General features: G+C 33.6%; 1 protein-coding gene across 2 annotated transcripts in view; it reads right to left on the bottom strand.

Moving 5' to 3' along the window:
* Meox2 (mesenchyme homeobox 2) overlaps positions 1–21,044 on the bottom strand; it is a 78,506-nt gene that overhangs the window by 18,728 nt on the left and 38,734 nt on the right. For both annotated transcript variants that reach the window (XR_007210051.1, XM_048339752.1), the window contains exon 2: positions 12,008–12,180. Coding sequence is in view for 1 of the 2 variants with exons in the window: in XM_048339752.1 (XP_048195709.1) it covers positions 12,008–12,180 (173 nt within the window). In the remaining variant the exon portion in view is untranslated. The remainder of the gene's footprint in view (positions 1–12,007; positions 12,181–21,044) is intronic.

Raw genomic sequence — 21,044 nt, 5'->3', positions numbered from 1 at the left:
GGGAAAGGGGGAGGAGGGAAGGGGGTATGAGAGACAAGGTAACAGTACAAGAAATGTATCCAGTGCCTAACTTATGAAACTGTAACCTCTCTGTAAATCAGTTTGATAATAAAAATTTGAAAAAAAATAAATATATATAATAAAATTAAAAAATTAAAAAAAGAAGTTTCCTGGAAGCTGTGGCTGTGCTCTGTTACATTCCTATATTAGTTCTCTATGCCTATGACAAAACTGTGGTGTCTTCATGGTTGCAGTTTTATAATAAGTCTGAATATCTAACAGGGGAAAAAAATCTGCTTTGGTTTTCTACATCAGAAATATGTGCTCCAAATATGTACTCTCCATTTCCATATTAGAAACAATTCTGCTATCTATAAATACACATTGAAAAGCACAAAGTAAAGAGAAATATGCTCAGTTTTTAAAGACATTCATATCAGTGATTTTCACATTTTACATTTCACCAAAGTTACTACAGGTATTTCAAGTGCTTGCAAATGAAATCATGCAATTAACTACTCATTAATTTGGCCTGTATTAGAAGCCACCAATAATATGTTACCTTTGCATGTGTCACTCCATTTGACAATAAAGAATAAGAAAACATAGTTAAAATGCTTAATTAGAAATAGCTAATATTTACATTATTTCTATTTACTTTTTTAAAAATGATGCAGTAGCAGTATATAGCAACATATATATATAGCAACATAGAGATGTAAACTAGATTTTTATTATGTCAAACACAATTTTTCTAGATATAATTAACATCCTTTTTATTTCACTGATGAGGAAATTGAAAATAAAATTTGTGATTGAGCTGGTTACACAGGATAACTTTCCAAAAGTTAGTATTTGGTTTTCATTGCTTTGTCTCCTATTTTTTAAAGCTTTCAGAACATAGAAATAAAAGCATATCTATTCTGAGTTGCAAGAGAGTGTAAGACTTTGTTACAAATTAAACAGACACACAAATGATACAGATTACTTTCTTTAATGGCTGATATACATATTTGATTCAATAACTTCATAGATAAAATGGAAAAATAAAATATAAAAATAGGCACATAAAAGCTTCATCTTATAGAAATGAGAAGGGAAAATGTAGATTTTCAAAAGTCCAGATTTTCAGAATTATTTGAAAATATACAAAATATTGGGAAAAACAAGTAAAAAGAGATATTTGGGAAAAGCATAGTCACATCAAAGTAGTAGCAAAAATAAAGAAAAGTAATCTAGATTATAAATAAATATTTCCTCTAGTATAATAAATCTTATAGATTTGGAAATAAATTGTATAGTTTAGTATTATCTCATTAATCTAGCTCCATTTACTTGATTATAAAGTAGTAGTCTTGTTTTTCTTTTTAAGTTAGCTAAAATATAAATATCTAAATATGCAGCATCTCATTGTGTAAAAGGAGTATTTTAATATTTTTGTTTAAATTTGCAAATGTATTTCATATAATAGTCTGTATTTATAAGCAATGTCAAGTGAATATAAAATCAGTCTTTCTCTGTTACTTGGGCTTTATGTATTTTTACACTCTTACATTTTAAAGTATGCAGTAATTGATAGTGGGTTAGATGAACAACTAGATGGATTGGAGTGAGAAGTATAAATATAAATATACCACTAACCTTCCACCCCACCATGAAGGCTTTCAGTCAAGAAAAAAGAGACTCATAAATAAGACATTTTTATGAGCTGTATATGAGGGTTTGGGAATATATTGAGGTATTTAATGGCTATCTTCACATTTTACAGAATATTCTTAAGCAGGGGCTGGGAATATGGCCTAGTGGCAAGAGTGCTTGCCTCTTATACATGAAGCCCTGGGTTTGATTCCCCAGTACCACATATATAGAAAATGGCCAGAAGTGGTGCTGTGGCTCAAGTGGTAGAGTGCTAGCCTTGAGCAAAAAGAAGCCACGGACAATGCTCAGGCCCTGAGTCCAAGCCCTAGGACTGGCCAAAAAAAAAAGAATATTCTTAAGCATTAGGTGTTACTAATAATCCCTATTATAGAGACTCACAATGGTCCAGTAGATGCATGAGACTCGATTCTGACTCTCAGGCCCTACTCACAGTTTTCCTTGTCACATGGTTATTAAAGCAAATGATTTTTTCTCCTCTTGGGAGGTTCATCTTCTGTTGTCCTTGACATCTTGCATGTGTTGAGGATTTTATACTAGTAACCCAGGGTAGAACAGTAGGTTCTAGTAACCCAGTAGGTAGAACAGTAGGAATTGGTGACCCAATTCCTTTACATACAAATGAGAGTTGAAATTGAAATATTTGAGAATAATATATTAAACATCAACTTCTAGTATGTTATTTGTGTTTCAAATCAATTGTATCTACTGGTCGGTAAATCTTTGTAAGTTCTGGATAAATAAGAGCTTATTGTTCGTTAAGAATCAGAATAAGGAGAAATTTTTTTTTATGAAATCAAAGCAAAGCAAACCAAAAACAAAACAAAAGACGTATAACAGTGTGATAGTAGCTAATGTTTTTTTTGTTGTCTGTTTGTTTGTTTTTTGCTTGTTTTGTTTTTTGGACAGTCCTGGAGCTTGAACTCAGGGTCCAAGCACTGTCCCCAGCTTCTTTTTGCTCAAGGCTGACAGTCAACCACTTGAGCCACAGTGCCACTGCTGGCTTTTTCTATGTATGTGGTTCTGAGAAATCCAACCCAGGGCCTGAGGTACACAAGGCAAACAAACACTCTACCATTTGACCATATTCCCAGTCAGTAGCTAATATTTTAAAACCCAGTTTTAACCCTTCAAACATCTCAAATTTCAAATTTTTTACCCCTAGTCAACAAGTAGGGATTTTGATAATTGAATTGTTTGGCAGAATCTATAAATATTTTTTCTCTTTGCAAAAAATCATTATAAAGAAGAATTCTATAGTCACTGGCTAAATATTAATTTTAGTTTATGGATTTGATTGTTTGCTTTTTACTGAGAATTGAATCCAGAACCTTGTACATGCTAAGCACAATCTCTACCATTTGAACCACATTCTAGTGAATTTTATCTCTTTATTTAATTCAGTAATTCACATTGCAATTTTGTATATGTATGCTCAAAAAACCTTTTGTCTTCGAGTTTGCATTATAATACAGGAGAACAAAAATTAAATGTAAATTTTGATTGTCATACAATTTCCTAAGTTACTCGGCATCATGTAAGTTGCAATAAATTTCAGTCTGTAATAATGCAATAACCCATATTTATATAATACTATAAATGTCTATCTTTCGAAGAAACAAATGAATATAAGCCCAAACATCTGGAAGAAAACTAAAAACTTTAGTTACATATCCAGATGTCTCCAAACATCTGGAATTTGTAGGCTTAATATTCCAAATGTTTCCATTTTTATCTGAGTATGTGAAATGCTGTAGTCACTGTCTGGGAAATATTTATTCACATCTCTGAGATGTGACAATGCCCAAAGAATAGTTGTGCAAATATAATTTTAATATTTAAACATTGCCCCTGCAGTGATGTTTGCCCATATCAGGTGATCTAGTAAACCCAGCATGATAGACCCAGGCCACATAATAAACCAACCGTCCAACTGAAGAATTAGAACCAGGTATGTTTGAATGTAAAAAGTGAAGCATGAAGACAGCAATGCCACTGAATTTGTACTATCTGAATAGATATATTTGTGTCTGGTTAAAAGAAGAAATCCTTTTACTACTTAGAAGAAGCAGTTTCTAGTCACAAATTGGCTGTAGTTTCTACAGCAGCATGTTAGGGTTGGAATGTGTTTGTGTGAATGTGACAGTGTGTGGGCATGTGGATGTGGGTCATGTGAAATGTCCAATGTGTATATACAAGGCTGACTCTCACCTTTGCTCTTTATTTTAGCACAATAATTCTGACCTTGCAAACCTATCTCTGCCTCTGTGATTTTCAGTTCTGAATCCTCTTTCCACTCTCTATTTTTGTCTCACAAATCATGCTAATTAAAGTAGCCACAAAAATTTACTACTTCTCATATATTTGAAGAAACAGAATAATCAGCTACTGTCAGCCACTGGCAAATAACATACAGAATAAGATGTAAGTCTTTGACAGGCAACAAATAAGTTATCCACAAATAATTTTATCTTTATGTACTCTATCTCATGATACTGTTACATTGCTTCTTCTTTCCAAAAATGAAGTCAAAGTAATCCTTCACATCATTATCAACATTTTTAGAAGATCCAGTTTTACTTTGTTTTGAGAAATGTAGCAATACTATATTATTATATATATTTGATATGCTATATATACTACAAAATATATTGCATATTTATATATGCTAGATACTTATCTATCATATACTATGCTACATGTATAGTATATGTTATGTATTGTATATATATCATATAGTTTATGAATTATATTATATATATTTATATGTAATGTCCCATATTCTGACATTTCTGATAAAATGTAATACTGTCTACTTTACTAATATGAATGTACAGTAAACTTTCTATAGTCCTACTCTTACTTTTTACATAAGTATAAAATATAGACATTTGCTTAAGTGTGTTATACATAAATGACTTTTGTAAATTGAGTGCAAAGATAAAACCTAAATTAAGTGCTTTTTTTTGGTATTGTATTATATAAATCAATACTTGAACACATAAATATTTTGCATTTGGAGCCACAACTTTGAACCTACATTATCCAAACTTCTGAGGCCAACTAGAATAGCAACTTTGTTTAAACAGCATGCAGACCCCACAGAACAATGCTTACCAGCAATTTGAAACATATCATAATCAATATATATTGTTTTCATTAACAGCTTCTCATCAACTTATAAGTAAAGTGTGAACATAAATATTTCCTGCCTTAAAATTAAGGAAGTCACCATTCTTATAAATAAAGAGCCATAGACTATTGGCAATTTTCTATGATATTGTTGTTTTTTTCTGTTTGGAGTACATGTGAGCCTTTACTACCTTAGTCATTCTGCTTATTAGATTTAGAGAGTATACCTGAGACCCAAGATTATGATGACAGCATTAAAAAATTATTATTATTAAATAAATACACATTGATTCTTCAGTCAATTTTAATGATTAGACAAAGTTGAAAAATTAGAAATATATACAGATGTATGTCTATGTCTATTATATAAACAACTGGTAAAGAGATTCCAATTTCCAGTCCATTCTAAATTGGATAATTTAGTGTTTCATGAAGAAACGTGAATACAGGAATCACTGACATAAAGTCTTTTGCAGTCGTGTCTCCAGAAACAACTAATTCTTTTAGTCTGGGCTTTATTACTTTATAGATGTGACAGAATATTTGCATATATGTATCTGAAATTCTATCTATCTATCTATGTTAAAAATCCTGTGAGGATTATACCAACAATAAACTTGTATGGGCTTCTCAAAACATCTAGAAGTTTCTCGGTTTAGGGATCGTTTAAAGAACGTCGCAAAAATCACATGTGGGAACTTGAGGACTGCTTGGGGTCACAGCGTTAGCTCCCGAGGAGTCTGCACTGTGTCCCTGGCCAGGCAGCCTGCTTTTGTACTATCGCAGTTTCAGCTCCTGTGCCCCTGGCTAGTCAGTTCGCTTTTTGCTTTCCCTAAAAATCCATCTTTTTGCTTGAAAAATTCACGTGTGTGTGTGGGGAGGGGGGTAATGTAATAAAAAAGTTGAGTACCAAATTGTCTTTCACTGAGACAGCATTAGAGTTGTGCACTTCTTAGCAAAGCACTTTAAGTGAAAATTCTGTGCTGAAAGGCATGGGGTGTTTCATAATGTCATCATTAACTTTAAGTACTGTATATGCTAGTATACTGAGGAAATAGAGAAGCGAAATATAGCAATTGCTTAGACTGATAGGAAGAATTATCAATATTCTTCTTCAAAATTAGTTTGTTTTTTTTTTTAAAAAAAACTTGCTTACAGTAAGAATAATGGAGAAAATGCTCCCATCAACAGTGTAGTAGGGTTCTCTTTTGATACTATTTGATTTAGTGGACTTTGGCGTCTAATTCACTCCTGTGGTATGAAAAAATAAGTAATGCTATACTTTTGCCGGGACCAATTAATATAGTAGATTTGTTGACATCTAACATGGATGATGCTAAATGCTTAAGCTCATGTCTTGGTAATTTTTTGGTTGTCAAGTTCATATTTAAATTAGCTTCAAATTAGCTGAATACTTTGAACTAAGCAAACATTTTCATGTCACTCCAAGTGACTTAAATACTACTGTAATAAAATAATGAATGTTTTAAAATCAGAGGTTAGACTGATAGTCTTTATCAATTTGGATAGACAATATGCTAAATAGCTAAATGGATTCCTATAAATCTATAGAAATAATCCAGCAATGAGGAAAAGTTGTACTAAAATGCAGAGTAAATGATGAAGCACTATATATTTGGTTAAAAAAAAATCTCATTTATAGGCATCCAAAAATGGATGACTAATTTGAAAACACTTGGCTTTGCACCATGTCGTGATTTATGAGTAACAAACAAAGCCTAATGTGTCTCATTTCCCCTGGTGGGGATGACCCAACTAGCTGGGATTTCCCATTTATCTTGGCAGAGAGGTACATGAATCTGTTTATTCCGGTAACTTTAGTTAGTTTATAAATCTACAACATTAATGCCTTTGATAATCTTTGTGGGGGAAAAATATTGTAAAGTAGAAGAGTCTATTATTTCTTCTTTATTTGGCAGCTTTCACTCTATAAAAAAAATCTCCATTTTTTTTCAGGCATTTTGTATGCTCATATGGCTGTGAGGGCACTTCTTGCCACTGTAAAATATAAATCTAGTGGAAGCGTCATTCTCTACATTCATCAGGATGGAGAAAACAATAAAAGCAAGTCTGTCCAACGTAAAAATACCTTCAGATAGAAAATTATTTAGACTGGAAGGCTTTTCAATGTATTCTGAGTGACTGCCAATTAAAGAATATTAGCTGTTGACCTTCATTACATGAGAATGCATTTGTAAACTGTAAATTATAAGTTGGAAGATTACTACGCTAACAACACCCACAGAACAGTAGTCTACAGTTCAAAGTTCAACTTTGTTTTGGAGTGGCCCTTTGTACTTAACATAAAATAATTTTCTTAAATGTCCATTTGTTAACATGGAATTATTTTGCAGGACTCTTCTCTCGCTCGCTCACTCTTGCTCTCACTCTCTCTATCTTTCTCTCATTTTTGGCCAGATGAAGTTGAAATAGAATTGTAAAGGGAATTATAGACTCACCCAACATTCATTATGTAAGATAGAAACATTATGTAACTTCTTTGTAAACTTTTGTGACTGTTCTTCAAGTAGCAATAGGAAATTTCAAGTCCTGAATAAGGCTTAAAGGTACAATATGTCTTCTTTTTCTCAAAGATATACCTATTAATTATGGAAAAAATTTCCTAACAACATGTTTGTAGCCCAGCCTAAAATGTATACTGCATATACTCCTCAGTGATAGAAAGTGTAGGAGTAGGTAGAATTGGTATCATTTATGAATAAATAATTTATATGTAAATACATAAAATTTCTAGAGGGATGTTAAGGACTAGTTCTTATTTTAAAGTGAAATTGTTTGTATATGACATTTTTCTTTGAAACAATTTTTTGTACATCAAGAATATTGGATATTCATCATTCTTCCATATGTAATATAGGTATACACGATGCCTGTGCATTTGGGTCTTGACAAGTTCAGTTAAAGCCAAGAAAAGATATTCTAGACTCAGTGAATGTTTTCACCCCAAGGGAAATATGGAATAATATGAATTTAGAGATACTTTTGATGCATGTGTTTTTGTTACTTTATTAAATATTTCAGATTTTTAAATGTAGAAAAATAAGTATTGTATAATTTCATATCCATATCTATAATTAGGACATTTTACATGTTGAAATAATATGAACATTTTTAAAGGATAAATGGGGTCAAGATTGCACAGATGAACATTTATCTTATTAGAGTAAAGTGAACGTAATATGATGATCATGTATTAGTTTGAGTAATTATTGTCCTCCAAATTTCTATGTTGGAAACATAGCTCCCAAGGTATTATATTAGGACTGATGTCTTTGGAAGATGATTAGACTGTGAGGGCAATTACCTCATTAATTACTCTTATGAAGAGACTTGGGAGAGGTAGGTAGCTCCTCTGGTCCTATAAGGTTATAATAAAACACTGATCGTCTGTGAGGAAACAGCACCTAACCACCTACCAAATCTCTACTGCCTTGAACTTGGACTTTCCATCACCTGGACTATGAGAAATAAACTTCTCTTGTGTATTAGCCACTTAGTCTAAAGCAATTTGCCGTAGCAGTTCCAACATAACCAGATAAGCTGTATCCCATTTTACAAAGATGGATTTCAAGAATCAATTCACCTTTTATCTGAAGCCTAAACCTTTAGAAAATAAACTAAAATGATTTCACCGAATGAAGGACTTCATATTTTTGGAGGACTATGCTAATGGATGTTCAAGAACAGCAAAACTGATTATTGATGCATAAAATATTTTTTCCTATAAATTCAGTACACTACAATCCCACCAGAAAAAAACCCTAAAAATAAAGACTTGAGATCCTTAATCTACTGGATGAGCACATATATTTAGGAATAAAATTATCACTTAGCATAGTCTGAACATTCTCAAGTGAACCCTGTCTTTTATTATCCAATTCTTGTCATGTTTATTAATTCTTGTTCAGCTTTTTAGAATTCTGAAACTTCTAACATTTATTTTTTAGGTTACTTTGAGAATATTTTATTTCCAAAGCCTAACACAGTAGCATATGTGTGTGTGTGTATACATATATGTGTGTATATTAGCATATATATGCACATATATAGTGAATAAATTTAACATGCTTTCCATAGTATAGTAAATATGTATACATGGGAGGATAGCTGTGTTTTGCAGTTCATGCTAAAACTCTTTCAAATCCATTATGCCATATAAATCTGAATAGAACAAAGAGCAAATTCTATTAGTTTCAATTTCATGTTAAAAAAGTTTGGCACTTCTCTATGAATACACAAATCCTAGTGACTAATTTTAGATTTTTATTCAGATACCTTTTAACAAAAATTTAATTCTATCTGATTAATTTGTGGAAGTCCTCTGAAGATATAGTTCTGACTAGGAACCGAGATTCCATATGCATACATTTTATTTCTATATGAACTTATAAAACTTTAGTAAAAAAATTACAGCATAAAAAGCAATCTATACAATATCAAATTTTTAAGTTTCAGAAAACTCAATTATTTCCTCAAGTCTTTCTTTCATTTTTCCTAAGGAGAGTGCTTTCGTATTATTTCAGAAATGATTATCAATGGCTTCCTGTAGTGACTCCAAACTTGATCAGGTAAATTGAAACATGATAATACATTAGTAGATACATGTAAGCAGAAGCTTGAAAAGCACTTTGATTACTGGAATGTTCTTTCTCAATTTTCCTAGGTAAACATCTAGTAACCATTGCAACATGTAAGCAATGAAGACTAAAGCTCAGTGTTTGAGTTCAGGCTCAGGCAGCTTAGTCAATGACCATCTGAGTACAGGTCTACATGAATGTAGGTAAAAGGCTGACAAGTCCAATTCAAAACTCGCCCACAAGATTGCAAGCAACAATGATATTTTGTGAGGCCACCAGTATTTGGGGTAGTGTGTTAGACAGCAAAGACTGACATAAAATTGAAGCAAAACCTGCTAAAAGATCAGTTTCAAATATTGGCTATGAATGTATGCATGCATATGTATTATAAAATGTTTTTGCTCATAATTCTTTTCTAAGCAGTTCAAGTTATCTAAGAAGAATACCCAAAATACTTTCAAGCTTCTCAAAACATATGTACAGAATAGTTTCTAAAAAGAAATTATTTTCAAAAATAAGTGTTGGTGGTTCACATTTGTAATCCTAGCTACTCAGGAGGCTAAGATCTGAGGATAATGGTTCAAGGCTGGCTAAATCAGTAAAGTCCAAGAGATTCACATTTCCAATTAACCACCAGAAAATCTGTAGTGGTGTTGTGGCTAAAAGCATTAGAGATTTCACCTTGAGTGAAAAAGCCCAAGGCCCTAACTTCAAGCCCCATGAACAACAAGGAAGAAAGGAAGAAGGAAGAAAGGAAGGAAGGAAGAAGGGAGGGAGGAAGGGAAGGAGGGAGGAATAAAGGAAGGAAGGAAGGAAGGAAGGAAGGAAGGAAGGAAGGAAGGAAGGAAGGAAGGAAGGAAGGAAGGAAGGAAGGAAAAAAGAAAGACAAAAAGAAAGAAAAGAGGGAGGGAGGAAAGGAAGAAAGAAAAGAAATTATTTTTCACAAAAATGATGTGAAATGTTATGCATAACTAAATAACAGAAAGTCTATAAACTCCCTACATTAATAAACACAAAATCTCAGCTCCAAGTATAGTACTATAGAGATGGAAAGTAGACTGCAGTTACTTACTTCCTTTATGTGTTACACAGAACATGGCTGCATTTCCTGAAATTGGCTCTCTGTAAGGTGAATATATGGAATGCTTCCCCATTCTTATTTTCCAGGTTCCAAATGAAATACTTTAAAATATAAATAAAACAGTTTTCTAATTTTGAATCCTATTTTCCAGTTGGGTAAATGCTGAGAACTTATAGGAAGAACATTGTGTCTCAAGATGAGGGGAGGGGAATTTTGTGCTCCATAACTTAGGGATCAGTCATAATATTTAATAAAATGTAAACTGCCAATAAATAAAATCACATAAAAGTGTTCCTATGTGTGTTTCCATTACTCAGAATAGCCTGCCAAACCTGAAATCTGAACATTAGCAGAAAATGATGATTTAAGTAATTGGAGAAAGTCATTTGTTCTCATATGATATGTACTCATTTGTCCACACCCTACTGATACTTTCCTGGTCCCAGTTGGGATTTCTGGAAGAAGTATGTACAGTCAAAGAGGAAATGAAATTCCAGTGCCAAGAGTGACAGTCATATTTGTACTGTCCATAAAATGTTTTACATGTTCCTTTCCGCAATGTTTTACTAAATATTAGCAGCTATTAAACATTGGTAGACTAGCGTCTCCTAGGGCAAAGTGGAAATTCTGGAGTAGGCTATGTGTTCTGATGGGATACATCGTTTATCATTCAAATAAAGTCTAAGAAATGGACATACAAAGTAACTAATTAAAAATATTATTTTTCTCTCATTCACTGGAGTCTACAAATCAGTAACAGTTGTAAAGTTTTGTTTGAGTAAGTACAAGAATTTTAAATTATTGAGATAAACCCATTTCTAAAATTATTCTGGTAATAAGACAGCAATATTTACAAATGACCTATGACCCATGGGCCTCTTGTCATTACCTTGTGCCTAAGCTGTACCATTTGGCCATTTCTGAAGCTTAGAGTGTGAATGGAAATAACATGGGTCATTTTCAGGTGAAAAATTTAGAGGTCAACATGAACTTGCAACCCTATTTTACCTCCTGTGTTTACCAAAGACACCACATCAGTTGAGATGGAAGATGGTCAGATGGAGTCTGTGAGGGAGGATTTGAATTCTGGAGTTTTGGAGATTTTGTGGAAAGTAAGCAAATAATGATATTGGAAGTGTTCTGCCACTGCAGTTTGAGGAGATTTGTGTTATTCCAGCATAACATATACAGTCCTGAGCAGTACTTGTGGATACATTTGAGATTTTGAAATATAAGTACAATAAATCCCTTACCATATGACATCACTATATTAAAAAAGACATTTCAACCCAAAATACAGAAGGCCATCATTATAAAGTGTTTCTTCTTAAACTCAATAAATCTAAATGCATTACTATCTTTGGCATTCTTAATGATTTTTCTGACCAGACTCTTCTTCATATAATAGTACACCCAGCTTCCAGTTGTTACAAATAAGAATCTAAATATTTCAAAAATGATAAAAGATGGTTGATCCAAAACAAGTAAAAGATCATACAATTACAAAGTCTAACTTTACCTGTCTTTCAGTGAGATCTAGATTCACTGCTATCTCATATCGTCTCAGTCGGGTCAAATAATTATGGTGGGCAAATTCTGCTTCCAGTTCTCTTATTTGCTCTTTGGTAAAAGCTGTCCTTTCTTTCCTTGGTTTGCTGTTGACTTCTGACTTGTAATTTCCTTCCTGTGAGTCTGAAAATAAAAGAATAAAAGATTGATTTTAATGCACTAATTCAAATATATGCAGTCACATCTTTCATAGAGTATCCTGTGCCTTACATTTCTGTTTACTTTGCTAGAACAGAAAAGTAGCAAGCTTGCTTCAGTTGATAAGTGAAAAAGTACAGTTTTATTTTATTAATTGTCCTCCAGTAACTCACAGCGTGATTACAGAACCATTTAATTTGCTTCATACAAAATATAAACAAAATTTTGGAAGTTTATTATATATTATTGTAGTTGTCAAACCAAAGCCTCAGGAGGAAATGATTAAAGATAAGAAATTTTGCCTTAATACTTATATTTCAGATATTAGTATGATAAAATTCTTTAAAAAAGAAGCAAGTCAACACACGGATCTGTTACAAGTCAAATGTTTAATAACTAATTATAAGAGTTCAAGCTTGAGGGGCTGGGGATATGGCCTAGTGGCGAGAGAGCTTGCCTTGTATATATGAGGCCCTGGGTTCAATTCCCCAGCACCACATATACAGAAAACAGCCAGAAGTGGCGCTGTGGCTCAAGTGGCAGAGTGCTAGCCTTGAGCGAAAAGGAAGCCAGGGACAGTGCTCAGGCCCTGAGTCCAAGGGCCAGGACTGGCCAAAAAAAAAAGAGTTCAAGCTTGAAATGAACACATGTAAATGTGTCTGAATACTTATGTCTTCTTACTTCAATTTAAGTATGATCATAGTTCTGATTTAGTATGAAAAATGTTCACTGTAAACTTACAGAGAAAACCATAGAGAATATTTTGTACATTAATAAAATATTAAAATTTCAAATGTTGCTCTGTATAGATCAGTATATATAATCTTATATAGATGTAATATTAAAAGAGTTGTACAACACCTATCACAATGTATTTATATTGACTAATTTTATAATGACACTTTAAAAAATTCCAATGACATAGAGCATAAAAATCTAACTTTTCTCTTTCAGAATCAATACAAAATTGATATATAGATTTTTTTTGTTCTTATGATACATCTCCAGGAAGATGTGTGTTTATCATTCTGATGCCCTTGGGATGAAAGCTAAACAATTATTCTTACGAGAGTAAACAGAACATGTATATATAAGGAAAGATATCTGTATACGTCCAGTATCCCTAGTTCCAGTAAGTCATGTTACATTCATTCTTAATGAAATACCAACCCAATCAAGAATTTTTTTAATTCCAGTGTTCCCCAAATTATTTATGAGTGTGCTTTCTTAGCATGAAATGAGCTGTGATACCATCATCAATGGAAAAACACACAAGTCTTCCATGAGCCCAATGATAGAGTCATACAGGCAAATTAGCAAAGACACTGTTATATTTTAATTGTACTTCTGAATTTTTTTCTTAGTATCAATTAGTTGTACAAGGAAGTGCCATTTTGTGAATGCAATACTCATATGTAAAAAGCATATTATTTTCAGCAAACACACACACACACACACACACACACACATACACACACCCTTCCTCACTTCTCTTCCTCCTCATTTTCCAAAGCAAACTAAACAAGCTTCACTGTACCGTTTACATTCATGTATTCGGACCACATTAACCTCTTTTTGCTCTGTCCCTGTTTCCTCACCCCTTCCCACTAATTCCCAAACACAAGACAGACAAGTTTCACCTTCCTAAACATTTATGTTGGATAAAGTTCGTGTTACTTGAAGAAGGGATTTCACTGTAGTATTTCACACATATGTATACCATATTTTAATTGTATTTATTCGTTTACTTTCACGTGTTTGTTCTTATGCCAGTCTCACAGACTTTATTATTCAACAACTTCTGTGAGTTTGGTTGTTCCATCTCTATTCACAGATGAAATGTATTTTGGCATTGTTCATCCCCTAGCATTACCTTTCCTTCCCCCCGCCCCTGCCACTTCTAATCCCCTCATGCATTCCCACAGATATATAATTGATACATATAACAAAGGATGGATCAAAAATTCTTTTATATATGTTATTGTGTGCTTAATTACACCAAGAAGCACAAAAATTGGTGTGTATGTTTGTGTGTGTTCTTCTCCTTTTCATTTTATTTTATTTGTTTATTTATTTGCCAGTCTGGGGCCTTAAACTCAGGGCCTGAGCACTGTCCCTGGCTTCTTTTTGCTCAAGGCTAGCTAGAACTCTGCTACTTGAGCCACAGCGCCACTTCTAGCCATGCTTTACATATGTGGTGCTGGGGAATCGAACCGGGGGCTTCATGTATGTATGCAAGGTGAGTACTCTTGCCATTAGGTCATATTCCCAGACCTCTTGTCCTTTTCATGTAGCTGAAGAAAGTCTAACTAAAGAGAGCTCTGCCTGTTAGAAATCCATTAGACAGGGCACTTGAATGTAAACACGCTTATTTTGATTCTTACTAGTATCTATGTTGACCACCTATAAAGTTTTCTAGGACTATCATCAGCACAGCAATAGCTTACGTCAGCATCTGGCCATGTTTACAATTCTTTTACCTCTCATGGATCAAGTAGGTTTCATTGGCTTGCACACTGGCACTGTCTAACACTCCTTATCATTCACATTCTGGGCTTGTCAGTTTTTAATGCTGACTGGACTTCTACGTCGGCAGGTGTATTGTGATCTGGCACACGCAGGTTTGTTTCACTTCACCGGGAACGAATGGGAACACTGAAGTGTTGAGTTATTCTGGCATTGTGTGAACAACACTTCAAAATAAATGCTTTAAAATGAATTTCCAAGCTAGGCTTTGTTTTAATTTTAATATTAGATATCAAGCCTATTCCTTTCTTCTTTATCTGTCTCTACACTGAAGGCATATTTAAGATTCATAGTGGGTGTCAGACACTGGTACCTCATGACTCAAATCTTAGCTACTCTGGATAACAGCTCAAAGCCAGAACAGTCCTTGAGACTCATTTCCAATTAACCACCACAAAGCCAGAAGTAGAGGTGTGGGTAAAGTGGAAGAGCCAGTCTTGATTGAAAAAGCTAAAAGACAGTGACCAGGCCTCCAGGTTCAACCCTCAGTACTGGGCACACACACACACACACATGCATGGGAGCGCGCACGCACACACACACACACACACACACACACACACACACATACACACACACCCCTTCCCATGCGTTGTTCTAGAAAATCATGAACTATATCATGGCGCAGAGTATCTCATAACAAGTCCTTCTCAGAAGTACTTATGTTTCCATGTGAATCAAGAGAATTATTTGCCAGTTTGGGGATGCTCTGCCTAAAATCAGTGGCTGACTGGTCTTTATATGTAGACAAGTCTTTTCCCTTCAGTTAAGCAATTCTGGAAACCGATGACATTGCCAGCACATTTTTCTCATGAGCAATTCAATTTGAATGATTCCCTTATGAATGAACAAATTCACATTGAGAAAAGTCTATTAACTTTATTTTTGTTTCTTTGAAACCAATCTCTTCTCACTTTTACAGTATTCAAAAATATTTCATAAGTACACACACATAAAACCTACATGCACAATGATTCCAACCAGAAGTGTACAACAGCAGGTTTATATATTCACTGACTGGATTTACACAGTCTGGCCATAACTCAATGTGTATATCCAAAAGTCATTTACTGAGTGCCTGAATCCCACACCAAAACAGCTGACAGAGTGAAATCCAGTGAACAAAATGAAGAGAGCTATGCAATACTTCCACTTACAATTTCCGAAGGAATTACTAAGTTGCAGTGAATAGAAAGAAGAATATGCATGTCATTTTTGGCATCAGCATGGAAGAGGAATGTCAGTGGAGTTGAGACAGCATCAATGTCCCTTATTTCAATAGAACTTTATTGTGATATATGCAACTCATAGTTTCAACACTGTACCCATTCCATTGGAATGCAGTCTTGGACTCTTTACATATATATAATCATATATACATATATCATATATACATATATATCCATAATAGTTCTTTTTTAGCTTATCACTTGTGAACCCAGGAGTCTCCATCCATTGGAATGCATTTTTTTTTTTACTGTTTTCTGTTGTTTTTTCAATAGCATTGCTTTTTATACAGTATTCTCCTTAAAGTTTATCACTTCTGGACCAAAAACTCTGCTCTTTTCACCTGGTTAGCTATTCCTTGGTGGAAAATAGGTAGGAGATTGGGAAAAGGCTTTTGGCAAATTTCATATCTACTTTCATCTGTTTCCCAGCTGTTTCAGCCATGGCAAAGCTCCCTCTGTCTTCTCCAACTTCCCATATCCTCTGGCAAATGGTAGGTATTGAGGAGGATTATGGGAACCTGCCTTTCTTTCTTCCTTCTTTTCTTTCTTTCTTTCCTCCTTTCTTTCTCTCCTTTCTCTCTTTCTTTCTCTCTTTCTTTCTCTCTTTCTTTCTTTCTTTCTTTTCTGCAACCACAAACAAAATGTCACTGTCACCATCTGCACAGAATATTCCCATGTAACATATTACAGTTGTTGGGGTTGTTTGTTTTTTCATCTCAGATGATTTAATGCACCTGTGGTGTATCCTCCCACTCTCTACACATTGAGGAAATGGGGACAAAGGTGTTCAGGTATCCTTGGCAGTCCCAGAGCCCTAACCATTTGCTCTCTGGAAGAAGTCTGCAATACTTACTGCAGAGGATAAAAACTGCCTTGTGAGAATCATTTCTGTCATGTTTAGAACTTCTCCACATGTGACTTTTTATTTCCCCCAGTGTGCACGAGGATGCCAAAAGATAATAATATTTTCTTGAAAGAGAGTGAGTTTAGGGCTTGGTCTGTTCACTTGTGCCATGGAATGTCTTCTAACAAAAGTGAAATAAAGCACAATGGAGCATATTTTTAGCTACTCTGGATAAATTAGCTTTTTAAAATGAGGACCATAGCTTACTGTGTCTACAAAACATGAAAGATAAAATGAAATATCTTTATAACTTGGTCTAAAAATGAATTCTTGATCTGTATTCTGAAGGAAAAGTCAAATACTGAGGCTTTGCATATTTCAATCCTTAACAATTTCTTATGTCAGCAAGCTTGTATCATAAGCTATTTACATTGAGAGATTTGTGCTCTTTGGCCACAAAGCTGCACAAGGCTGTAAGTGCAGGCAGCTAAAATAATCTGAATATAGGCATTGTGGGTAAAAGAAGAAAATTTATAAGACAAACCTACTGATGCTAGTAATTTTTACATTTAAAAAGGAAATTGCTTTTCTTATAGGCATTTATCCAAACTGATACTTCAGCTTCTTAATGAGTAGGCATTTCTGCCACTCCATTAAAAAATAAATAAAAACAATTTTCCTTGAGGCTTTCTAAGTTCTCTTGCCAGTCCACTGACAGTTTGGAAACCACAGCCCTAATGGTTACTATTACTGATGAATGTGAGTACTATTATATCCTGTGGAGTGTTAGAAAAACTAAGATTGAGAACAGTTAGGCTAGTTGTAGTATAAAATTGCATAATATTATTTGTCTTCAAAAGGGGAAAAATACTTCTATATGTAGCCCAGTGATTACTTGTTAGTAGAAGCTCCTTAATTACTTGTGTAACGGTCTAGTATATTCTTCAGAGTAAAGGAGTCCAGCTGGATACTGGTGCCTCACAACTGTAATCCTAGCTACGCAGGAGGTTGAGATCTGAGGATAATGATTCAAAGCTAGTCTGAGCAGGAAAGTCCTGTGGAACTCTTATGTCCAATTAAATCATCAAAAAACTAGAAGTGGCGCTGGATCTGAGAGTGGTAGAGCGCTAGTCTTGAGCGAAATAATTCAGGAACAGCGCCCATGTTCAAAAAAAGAGTAGTATATGGCATATTTTCTTGCCATTACTAGAATTTGAATATCCATCATATTATTCAGACTTTGAAAGTGAATATAGGTAATGCTGCCATGTACACTTTGATGTTCACATAATCATAAGTATTATGCAATGTCATGAAGGGGATTCACATCTCTCCACATACATCTTCATTCACCCATAGCCAGTTCTTATGTCAGCAAATGACTTGGGGCTCTGTGGGATTGTTGAATCATTGGGAAGATGCAGACGGGGAGAATTTATATTTTTGCCAGTTAGGAGCAGCAAGAAAATTAGCACAGAAAAACTTCCATAGAGATTTCCTTCCGATTATGGACAGAGTTATGTGTTTTTTTCAGATTAGGAGGGATTATAATTATGCTATAATTCTGAGTTCCGTTTTCTAGCAAGACACCACAATGACTACTATATCTTTGTACTTGTAGCTTCTAAATGACTGAGGGTTTTTTTTCCATTTATTTTTATGTATATTTTGCTTTTCCAGACTAGGAAATTTAAGACTATAAACTCTTCTCTGCCTTATCCATTTTTGTCACTATTGCTACATACCAAATGAAAGTCTTCTGTTCTTTTCAAGAAGTGGATTTTGATTGAAAAGACTACTTTTAGAGACCATTTTATTAAAATTTAAGTCAACTTCAAATTAAGGAAAATTACTCAGTATTTCTTTATATTAATACATGTCTTATATTTATATTTCATCAACTCTAATGTTATCAAGAGTAGATAGGGAAAAAGAATATTACTTCTATTTTATATCCATAATGATAATACTAAGCATTTTTATATAGAAAAATACCAGTGGTTCCCACCAGTACAAAATGTGAATACTAATAGATTCAATGTTATACCAAGTAAAGAAGGAGTTTACATATAGATCACAGAGTCCTAAACTTCAGTATCTTTGAAATTTTGGATTAGATAATTTCTGTCACATTATGTACAATGACACATAAACACATTCAAGTGAAAGGTGACAATGGGCAACATCTTTAGTTTCTTCTCACCAGATTTTTGTATCATTCCCTAAACCTACTGAAAAATTGCAGGATTTTCAGTTCAATAGAAATCTCCAACCATACCCAGAAAAAAATAAAAAACTTTCAGTTCTACACCAATAAATTTTCCATATTATACAATAAATTATTTTTCTATGCTAAAGAAAACATAGCTACATATTCAAACAGAAACCTGAAAATTTAAAATACCAAATTCATAAAAGATAAGAGCATTATCTCTACTTCATATCTGTTATCCAGCTGCTACCACTTTCATCTTTGTCTTTCACATCAGGACAAAAGGACAGTGTCCCAAGCTTGTGAATATTAACCCAGCTGTTAACCAAAGCTTAGTTGTGGTCTAAAGCCTTAGTAGGTAAGTATTCTAGATTTGATGAACTCAGGAGTTAGAAAGTTTTTTTAATATAAGAAACTTTTGTTCTTAAGGTGAAAGTCAACTTGGAAATTTTAACTGAGTACAATTTACAGAATAACTGTATTCTGCTTTACACTGGCAAATATATAATCCCCTCAAAGCATCTGGGTACTTTTGACAAGTCTACAGAAATAGGAAGGTAAATTTTAGTATGACACTGAACCTGAGGAGGTAACATTTTACAAGACCCATTGGGATTGATGTATGAATTATTATTTTCTCTAAAATTTTTATCAGAAACATTGAAGAAACTTATCCACACACAGTTAATATACACAGTAAACGGAGAAATGTGTACATCTGAGTGTGTTCTGTGTCTGTATTTCTTCTTTAAACAGTTGGCACATGATTGTATACATTTAGGAAAACAAAACTTATCATCTACCTAGATGTTAGAGTATGCAAAATGCTTAAAAACTCTAATTTTTAATGCCTAAAAATAAATCAAACATAATAACCACTCTAAAATATTATGTTCTTACTTATTTCACTAGACATACTATTTATTTATAACTTTCCTCATAAGAGTGATTTATAAATCTGTCACTTAGACTTTTTAATCACTAATATAACCATATTGAAAATTTAATTGCTAATGATTTATAAATTTGTTTTGCTTCAATGTCAGAGCAAAAAAGACATTATTTAAAGCAGAAAATAATATGTAAAGTAATAAGCTAGAACTAATTTTTATATACCACACTGCCTAAAGTTTTACCTATGAAATAAGGGCAATTTGTTTGCTGCTGCTAGAGTTCCATTCTCAGTAGAAGAGCTAGTCCTTTACTGCCCCTAGATGTCATGCTGGGGAATACATTGTCAAGGTGACACCGCTGCATAGTAGTCCATCTGTGATTTGGTCTGTGAAAAGATTTTTCCCCAATTATGAGAAGTAAAAATATTTACAGAATATTTTAAATATTCTCCACAAATAAACTTTTGTTCACACTGACTAAATACACTGACTTCTAAAAATAATCAATGTCTGAGGGTGCTTTGGGAGAAACTTTTCCTAGCATGAGCAAGGTCAATGTTTTGATTCTCAGCACTGCAAATGAAGTGGAGTTGTCTACTTAAGCCTAAGAATTTTGAATTTTTAAAAATATATAGATATTAAAATACAAAAAAATACTACTCTAAACTTAAATTAAGCTGACTGATTTATAATATTACAATAATCTGTTATGAATACATTTTGTTAAATTCATGTGAAGACTTCTAAAAGTACTAATCTTTCCCAAAATATAATTTTCCTTATTGTTACTAACTCCTAACACATCTATTGAATTGGAAAGAATTCCAAAGACATTTATTTCAACAAGCTTTAAAATTAAGATTCAGTGGGGGGGGAGGGGGAAGGGAAAGACGGAGGGGGAGGAGGAATGAGGGACAAGGTAACAAACAGTACAAGAAATGTGACCCAGCAGCCCCACTTTTGGGTATCTATCCAAAAAACCACAAACATAATCACACTAAAGCCACCAGCACAACAATGTTCATCGCAGCACAATTTGGCATAGCTAGAATCTGGAACCAACCCAGATGCCCCTCAGTAGACGAATGGATCAGGAAAATGTATACATATACACAATGGATTTTTATGCCTTGATCAGAAAGAAT

The sequence above is a fragment of the Perognathus longimembris genome, chromosome 2, assembly GCF_023159225.1.
Source record: "Perognathus longimembris pacificus isolate PPM17 chromosome 2, ASM2315922v1, whole genome shotgun sequence".
Lineage (NCBI taxonomy): Eukaryota > Metazoa > Chordata > Mammalia > Rodentia > Heteromyidae > Perognathus > Perognathus longimembris.
This window is presented reverse-complemented; position numbering and strand designations above follow the sequence as displayed.